This window comes from Pyxicephalus adspersus, chromosome 4, assembly GCF_032062135.1.
Source record: "Pyxicephalus adspersus chromosome 4, UCB_Pads_2.0, whole genome shotgun sequence".
Lineage (NCBI taxonomy): Eukaryota > Metazoa > Chordata > Amphibia > Anura > Pyxicephalidae > Pyxicephalus > Pyxicephalus adspersus.
Genome location: NC_092861.1, coordinates 107614927 through 107624469, shown reverse-complemented (window position 1 = coordinate 107624469; position 9543 = coordinate 107614927). Strand labels below are relative to the sequence as shown.

Sequence of the window (9543 nt, the reverse complement as noted above, 5' to 3'; positions counted from 1 at the left end):
CCATTGTGTGGTCAAAGCCTGGAGACCTAACTATGAAAAATGCCCTTCCTATCTATTTCTAATTCTCTCTGACATTGATTGTTTACATTATTTTCCAATATTAGGGAAGGCTGCAAATTAAACTGGGTTTAAGAGGGGATAAAATTTTTGATTTACATTGTTTTTCTTATTGACTGCATAAGGGTGGCTTAAGTTAAATTTTGTGGCCATGGGCAATCAAACCAGTGCAAACAATGAGTTCTACTTGTTTATTATTTGTCCATCATATGTCCAATATTTTGAGGAAGGGGAAATTACCATACACTTTAATCCTTTATTAATTATTATTTTTTTTTACAGGGCATGTGTATACCAGTTTTATTTGTAATGATTTAGAATAAAAATATAGTACAAAAAATGGAGATTTAGCCTTGGCATTAGGGTCATTGGCTGCCTTTAACAAGTGAGTGAACTGGCAATTCACTTATCACATTTCCCTGATTATGTAGCATCCCAATATATAATCTAAAGTTGTTCAAAATCTGTGAAATGAATGAATTCTTTAAAATCCTTAAATTGTTATCAATTTTTCTTCCAACAGCTGAAAATCCTATGGTGTCTGAGGAGAAAGGGCCATGTTACCGTCTTGTTAGCACTACAAAGCAGTGCATGCATCCTTTGTCTGTTCAGCTCACTAGGCAGCTCTGCTGTTGCAGTGTGGGAAAAGCCTGGGGACCCAACTGTGAAAAGTGCCCTGTACTTGGAACTGGTAAGTCCAAGAATGCTGCATTTGTCATGTACATGTCTGTTTTGCTTGTTTTTAAAACTCTTGTATGAGTTTCTTTTATGTTTGCTGTGTTTCCTCACAGGTAAAAATAACCAAACCCACTTTTACCAAAAATGTTATGCAAATACTTTATACCAACCTTACTAGGCATAAACCATTATTTTTATGGAAAGGAGACAGAATAGCAATAATACTCATTGTGGCATGATTGTCTTCACTTTTTCATTGTTTTGGTCATATCTATTGCTTTTTTTATCTTCATCTTGACATCACAACCTGTATTCTTTAAATCCTTACATTAAAAAGATGCATTCTAGCATACAAGTCGATTCAGCACTTAATCTATCTGGAACATTGCAAATGTGAATATTAATTTATGGTACTAAATTAGGCAAAATCACATGCAGGTAAAAATTATTTTTTGTTGCTCATGGCAATTTACCATATTCCCTAAGCTAAATGAGCGTTCGATTTGCTAAATAACATTTGCTATTCCTTCAGTAAACTCAGTAAATCAAACCCAGTGTGTCTTTGCCTATCTCTTTCATCATCTCATACTGAGAACAGAACTTACTAAGAGCAAAGCTTTCATGCTTTCATGCATCACTGCAGCTAAAATGTAAACCCAGTTCAAAGTATCCATGCACAGGAAGAAACTTTAAAGTTTTTTTACATAGTTCTTGGTAGTTAGCACAATAGGGCATCATAAAATGCTACTTTCTATGAAAGAAAAGGAAGTGTTTTTTCCTTAAGTAGAACAAAATAGCATGTTCATTTTATACAATATACCAGAAATATTTGGATATAATACAGTATTGTATTGTACTGCTTTAATTAGGTTTAATTGTTCAGAAAATGAAAAATAACTGCATATAGACAGAATTTTTAACTAAGCAAACACAATCAATTCTGAAATTCATGCTGGTTAGATCAACACTTCAAATGTCTTAAACAATATTGTGATTTTCCATTGGAGGAAGTTTTTTTTAGAATACCATGGCCATCTATTACATAAACATCCTGCTCATGTATTTTAACAGTTAAAAGTTCTGTCTGTATACTGCTTATCCTTTTTGTGGCAATGATGTGTGGCAATGATTTTTGTGGCAAGTGTAAAACAAAAGATGGAGGTATGTTTACTTCAATTATATATTTAGTTTTATTCAAGATTATTTTTTTTACCGTATTTTCAAAATATACCAATTTCCTAAGACGTTATATGACATTATTATTTTCATAGCATTCCCCTAATGGGCCTGAGGAAATTTACACCCATGCTTGTAAAATAGTTGCTAAAAGTATAAGAAATATATTTAAATTATTGTATACAGTGGACTAAGTGATGAATTACAGCCTGTTTAGTTTACATTCCAGCTTCTGTAATGGGGAAATGATGATGAAACCCCTTGGTAAAGTAAAACACAGCAAGAACAGGTTCTAATTACTGCTAATTGCATGCTATTCAGTGTATACCACAAGTCATCCTGCCTCATTTCTTTACATCAATCTACAATTGCTTGGACAATTTCTTACATTTCTCTAGTGCTCTGTAAGGAAAGAACCATTTCCAGAACAAAATTTGCTTTGTTAAAAAATGTGAAAGGGTTTGTGGTGGTGGGGGTTCTTGTGGTTGTTGATACTCATGGAAAGCAATTCCTGGATATTTTAGGTGCCTTATACCTCACAATATTGACCAGTGTTTTTTCATACTTCAAAAGAGTATGTAATGCTGTTTTGAGACCATATTTGAAAACATTCTATTAGTTAAGCATCACCTTGGGCTGGATATTTGATTTTCCATCGATATACGTGTTCTTCAGATTTACAGAATATGATTTCTATGAATTACATCACCTATGTAATATTTCCTTTATGATAGTTCTTGCATTTGCCATTTGACAATGATGATGCAACTGGCATACTTGATACATCTAACTATATACTAAAATATGAATAAATAATGAACTAAGAGGGCTCCTGCTGAACCACACACAAGGAAAAGGAGATAATGATATACACATTGTATTACAACTAATATTAAGGAGCACTCTTAGTACCTTCTCAAAATCTTTGGTACTGCATAGTAATAATATACTGTATACCCTTTTCTCTTTGCTAAAGCTGCTTTTAAGGAAATTTGTCCAGGTGGAATGGGCTACACAGTCCCTGTGCTTCGAGGACCAGCACACGTTAGACCATATACTGTGCAGCCTCCAGTCAGGACAACACTCCAACCAGTCATAACAAAAGAAGAACCAGTAGAAGCCTTATCTTTTCCACAGAGAAACATTCCAGATCAAATTGGAAGTGAAGGTGAGAAAATGAACAATTGTTTATTTAAACAATTTCACAATTATATTGAAAATGCCAAAAGGAAGCACCTATCTTGGCATTCTTTTAGTCTGTGGGACTGAAGTAGCTTTCTTTTGTATTTTTTGCATTGAAAATATATATAAATATATATATAATGGATATGGTTTGTTAGTAATTTAGGTATTTTTGTTTTATATTTAGGTATTGTGTTTTTTGACATTTTATGTTTTTTAGTATTAGGTTGTTATTGCATATTTTGGTAATTTAGGTGTTTTGCATTGTATTTTGGTGTTGTGTTTACTAACTATAGTTTATTTTTATGTCTCTTCGCAGATGTTACTACAACAGATCAGGTAATGTTCTTGAACACTAGTATATTTTGTTTCCAATACTATTCCTTGATTTAGGCAATTATTCTGATGATTACTTGATTGCTAATTGAGTATCTGTATTTTATTTTATTAACTGCTAGTTAAAATTTGAAACCAGTTTGGGTAAACAATAAATTATTGTAATTGTAAAGTAGTATAACAGGTCAATACAATTAAGTGCCCTAGCAAATTATTATGATGGCTTTAAATTAGTTGGTGTGTGAATATTTAAACTGATCTACACATGGTTATGAAGTTAATAAGGTTTCAAAAACTCCTACAACTGTTCCATATTAAGGCAAGAAAACTTTTGTTATCTCTTAATAAGTATGTGTTTTACTTCACATTACTGCAATATAGGTGTCTTGCAGAACACCACAAAATGCATACCGTTATACTTTTGTGGTGTACTACATTTCTGAAAATGACTTGTGGGCTTATTTAAATTGAATGGGCTACAACGCAGCTTACCCTAATGCTGCTGCCTAAAATCACATACAAATTGGAAGGGGCCCTTTATCTATAAACTCATTTTTAATGTCATAATTTTGAAACTATTTTATGTATTCCTTTTTAATGGCCTTAGGTTTACTATAACTCTTTGCAATAGACATACCATATAAACAGAGTAGATCCAGGATATCAAGTTCAACAAGTCTGTACAACATAATTTGGTTCTGTACTTATTTTTTTTTTTTTTTTTTATGTTTTTTAAGTACTTTGAAACAGGAGATGTCAGACGGCCAGTAGACCAGGGGCAACCTCAGCTGTCACCTGGAATTTCAACAATAAACTTAGATCCTCAGTATCCTGGTAAAGTATAATTGCAAGGGCTTGTGCCAAACAGATAACATAGATGCACATTCAAAATACATGTATGTAAAACACTTTCCCTACAAAATTCTACTTAGCCATTCTTGTGAGTCTTGCACCTCTGCCACAATTCATGGGCTTATGTGGAACCCAGATTCTTCTGGGTCACTTTCTTGCTCAATGGCTACGAAATCAGCATCCCTTCCTTATCCACAGCTTAAACTTCTTTTCCTCCAGACGCAAAGAGTGCCCTCTTGTTCTTTGTAATGATCTCAAAGTGAATAATGGGGAAGATAGTTCTCTATATGGACCGTTTATATATTTATACAGGGTGATCATATCCCCCCTTAAACGTCTCTTCTCAAGGGAGAATAGATTCAGTTCAGCTAATCTCTCCTCATAGCTGAGCTCCTCCATTCCTTTTATTAATTTAGTTACCTTTCTCTGCACTCTCTCCAATTCCACAATGTCCTTTTTGTGAACTGGTGACCAAAACTGCATATTCCAGATGTGGCCTGACCAATGCTTTGTACAGGGGCAGGAATATGTCTCCATCTCTGCAGTCTATTCCTTTTTTAATATAACAAAGTAATTTACTAGCTTTAAATATTGCAGCTTGGCATTGCATGCTGTTATTAAGTCTATGATCTACCAGAACCCCCAGATCTTTTTCCATTTCTGACTCCCCCGAATGTATTCCCCCTAGACAGTATGAAGCATGCATGTTGTTAGCTCCCAAGTGCATAAATTTACATTTATCTATAATAAATGTCATTTGCGACTTGGCTGCCCAATCAAACAGGACATCCAGGTCTGTTTGTAGATTATAGACATCCTGTGTGTACTTAATTCCATTACACAATTTGGTGTCATCTGCAAACACAGAAATGGTACTTTTAATCCCAAACTCTATATCATTTATAAAGATGTTAAACAGTAAGGGTCCCAACACTGAACCCTGGGGTACACCACTAATAACCTTAGACCATTCAGAGCTTGAATCATTAACTACAACTCTCTGGATGCCATCTTTAAGACAGTTTTCTATCCATTTACAGATTGACTTTTCTAAACCTATCGACCCCAACTTGCATAATAACCGTCTGTGGGGTACAGTGTCAAATGCTTTAGCAAAGTCCAAGTACACTATATCAACTGCTATTCCACTGTCTGCCTGTTACTTACTTCCTCATAAAAAGAGAGTAAATTTGTTTGACAACTTCTGTCTTTCTTGAAGCCATGCTGACTATCACATATAATATTATTTTCCAGCAGAAACTCCTCTATGTGGCTCTTTATCAAACTCTCTAAGACATTTTGCTATTAATATATTTGAAAAATTTTGGAGGGTTTGCCTTACTTTTCTTTGCAATCAGTCTTTCATTTTGAAGTTTTGCACATTTTTGCACATACTTATTTGTGTGTTATTCAACCCCACATTCAACTCCACCCATAATGCCTCAACCTCATCGCTTGTTCCATACGCAATTTCTTCTTTCACATTCACTTTTAGATCACTTCTCATATACAGACAGATACCACCACCCTTTCATTTGACTCTGTCTTTACCAAAGAGAGTTTACCCAGGAATATTGACAGCCCAGTCATGGTTTTGGGCTGTTATGGTGATCATTTATGCTTTTTAGGTCACTGACCTAGAAAAATTAGAAATTCTCTCTGGTTTTACCTGATGCATGCTTGTTTCAAGTTAGTAAATATTGAAAAGGGAGAACCAAGAAATTCACATGAATTCACAGGTGACTAATATGTACAATGATGTGCAAACAAGAAGTCAACTGCTAAGTTTTTTAAGTAACAATAATCCACCCTAGATATAAAGGTGTTTGTTTTTTTATTGTAATGTTTTTTTTTGCTTTGCAGCTGTTGTTGAGAAATCATCCCCACCTGTTCCTGTAGAAATAGCTCCAGATGTGTCAAAGTCAAGTGCTAGTCAAGTTATTGCTCCAACTCAAGTTACAGGTAAGTGAATATTATTATCCAGTATTTACATAGCGCCAATATATTACGCAGCACTTTACAAAGTCCGTAGTCATTTCAATTTAGCTATCCCCTGGCTCACAATCTAATGTACCACTATAATCATATGCCATTAACACAGTCTAAGGCCAACTTTTGGCGAAGCTAATTATTGTAACTGCATGTTTATGGAATGTGGGAGGAAATATTGTGTCAGAGGAATGCCACGCAAACATGGGGAGAGCATGCATTCTCCATGCAGATAGTGTCCTGGACGAGATAGAACCTGGGACCTAGCTTTAAAGGCTTTTTTTCCTATTCATATTTTCCTGTTCATAAAACCTAAATAAAAACTGATGCATCTACAGACCTTATCATGCAAAATATGGACCTGACCCAACCTTTGCTGTAATTCTGCACCACCACCAGTGGTTTTCTAGATCTATGGACCCCAGTGCAGAACATGCTTCTTTACCTCAGGAGCTCTCAGACTCACCCCTTTACAGGAGAGTACCCAGATTTTTGGTCCTATCTTTCAACCTTAACATCAAGAGCCCCAAAACACCTGGCAAGGTGGACCTGCAGAAGCTCACCCAGTACTGTAACTTCACTGGCTGCTAAGTGTTGTAAATGGGAGAGAACATCTTTTACTATTTACTCTTGTTGATTTAGCATTAAATAATGTATTTAGATTCAGGCAGCCAGTAGTAGGAGATCTCATTTCAGGTTCTGTTTGCAATAGTGAGTGGCTGGTGAAGTTGCACTCTCAGATGAGCTGCTGTAGGTCCATGCTTGTAAAGGACTTACCAGGCTTCTAGACAGTGTCAGTGAGGAGGGCCCTGCTGGCGTTCTAGAGAAAAATTACTATTTGATTATACTTGTAGTTTTAGGATTTCTAAGCTAGAACCAGTATTGTCTTCTACTGGCAAACTTCATAAAGCAGTTCCAGCATCTTAATACATTTTCATGTATTCAAGAAAGTACAACACCCTTTTGATGTTGGGTTTCATGTAAAACACATTTTCTTTATTTTTCTTTCTTTGAAATCCAGACTTGCGTAATGATTGTGGCAGATGCAGCAATGGGTGCCACAGCTATATGTAATTTTCCTGGACTATTTTGGATGACATGGACTAGTTTTGAGAAGTGTGAAGAAATCCCTATAGACCCATAACATTCTATGGCTCATAATCTTTTTTTTTTGTGTTTTGCTGAGTCATCTTAGTTAGCCTTCTAACTAAATGTGCTCTTTTTGGCTGTGTTACTTCAGCAGTTATTTAATACATCTAAACATAACATACAGACAGATGCCTCTTATAACAAAATATGCAGAAACTAAAAACTAACTGAATAGTCAATCCCGTTTCTATCTAAAGAGTGCTAACTCACTGTTGTCAAGTGCATATATAATAGTCAAGTCAAGTGCATGAACTGTTGTCAAGTGCATGAATAATGTATTAAATAAAAAGAAGATGTAACTTTTTTTTTTTAATTTTGCAGAAGTCAATGAGTGCATGGTGGATCCTGATATCTGCGGGGAAGGCTTTTGTGTCAACCTCCCAATTGGATACATGTGCCTCTGCCATGAAGGGTATAAGCAAAATGATAATCAGACCAAATGTGTGGGTAAGGCCTGTCAAGAATCACTACTTTTTAAACTGTATTTTACGAGCTATAATATTCTAATGCCAAGGAGTGCCTCACAACCACTTTTCAGATGTAAATTGACTTTGGAGGCTTGAATGTGATCACTGATACAGGAAACTTGAAAATAATTACACATACTAGCTGTGCATTCCTACTGATCTTGTACAGAGGCATACCTTTATCGCAGGGAAACGATGCACAGAAAAAAAAAAAGCAATAAAGTAAATATATATATAATTACCTTTCCTGATATTTGATCTTAGTTCTTTGGGCCTATGTCAGTGGGCTTTCATGTGCAAATGCAACATGGTTTTGACCTCACAGAGGAATAATTCCTGTGGCAGTTAACCTGCATTTCACCTGCTTCAGTTGTTTTGTGCAAACCTTTAGTGATGTCAGGAGCTACATCTGAGATCTTTGGGTTGACCACTACCACTATAGACTATTATGTCATTCATATATTTTATAATGTTGGTAAAGATATTGCTTTTTTTTTGGGGGGGGGGGTGCATGGTTGGCTGATTGGCTAGCACTCTTGCCTTTGCAGCACTGGTTCCTAGGTTCAAATCTCATCCAAGATTTTGTACGTTCTCCCTGTGTTGGTGTATGGGTTTCCTCTGGGCACTCCTGTTTCCTTCTACATCCCAAAAACTGTTGCAGTTAGGTTAATTGACTTCCCCTCAAAAACTGGACACAGACTTTGGTAATGACACAGGGACATTAGGTTGTGAGCTCCGTTGAAAGACAGTTAGTAATGTAACTGTGGACTTTGTATTGCTCTGTGTAATATTTCAGCGCTATATAAATACAAATAAATAATAGTAAATCTTGTAAACATGTTAGTTTAGAACATCATTACATTTCCACTGCAATACCATAAACAGTACACCTACCTATTAACATTAGGAAACCAGTCATAAAAGAAGAAACAGTTACAATTACTGTTCTCATTTTAAAAATGTAGATTTTTTGTCCGTTTTATTGCTCTTCTTGCATCCATACTTGAAAGCACTGACCTGAAATCACTATGCAGACTCCATTTCTTTAAGTACCTTTTCTGGTCTGCATACTTTTTCTGGGTCAGTGGCTCAGGTATTTAAACTAATTACATTAGTTCCAAGGTAAGCAATGACAGCCTTTGTATTCTCCCCCTTGATAGTTTCACTTTGTCATTTCACATAGTGTGCCAAGGAACATATCGTCCTCTATAAATGAGAATCTGCCAAAATGTGTTGATGTATTTCTCTTATTAAATGATCTACGATATGTTCTTGTGTTAAGATATCGATGAATGCACTCGGGACCGCAGTCTCTGCTCACAAGGGCGCTGTGAAAATACAGATGGAAGCTTTCTATGTATTTGTCAATCAGGATACATGGCCAATGAACAGGGAACTGACTGCACTGGTATGTAACATGGTATCACGCGTCACAGGGATAGTTAGCAAAACAATTCTTACATTTATATTGTACTAGTAGCATGCATTATGATTTACAATAAAAAAGAAGTATTAACCACCTGGGCGTTACACTGATGTCTAGATTTCTGTACCAAAAGCGTTACAGGTTTTCATGAAATTTTTTTTTTTAAATTGTAGACCTGTAACTTACAGAAATATGTCCGAATAGGTGTCTAGTAGATATAATGAATATAAA

The 9543-nt window shown here is 35.5% G+C and overlaps 1 protein-coding gene across 2 annotated transcripts in view; it reads left to right on the top strand.

The window, feature by feature from the left end:
- LTBP1 (latent transforming growth factor beta binding protein 1) overlaps window positions 1–9543 on the top strand; it is a 210704-nt gene that overhangs the window by 158243 nt on the left and 42918 nt on the right. For both annotated transcript variants that reach the window (XM_072409251.1, XM_072409252.1), the window contains 7 exons: window positions 581–748; window positions 2888–3079; window positions 3413–3432; window positions 4167–4263; window positions 6145–6243; window positions 7741–7866; window positions 9169–9294. In XM_072409251.1, the coding sequence (XP_072265352.1) occupies window positions 581–748; window positions 2888–3079; window positions 3413–3432; window positions 4167–4263; window positions 6145–6243; window positions 7741–7866; window positions 9169–9294 (828 nt within the window). The remainder of the gene's footprint in view (window positions 1–580; window positions 749–2887; window positions 3080–3412; window positions 3433–4166; window positions 4264–6144; window positions 6244–7740; window positions 7867–9168; window positions 9295–9543) is intronic.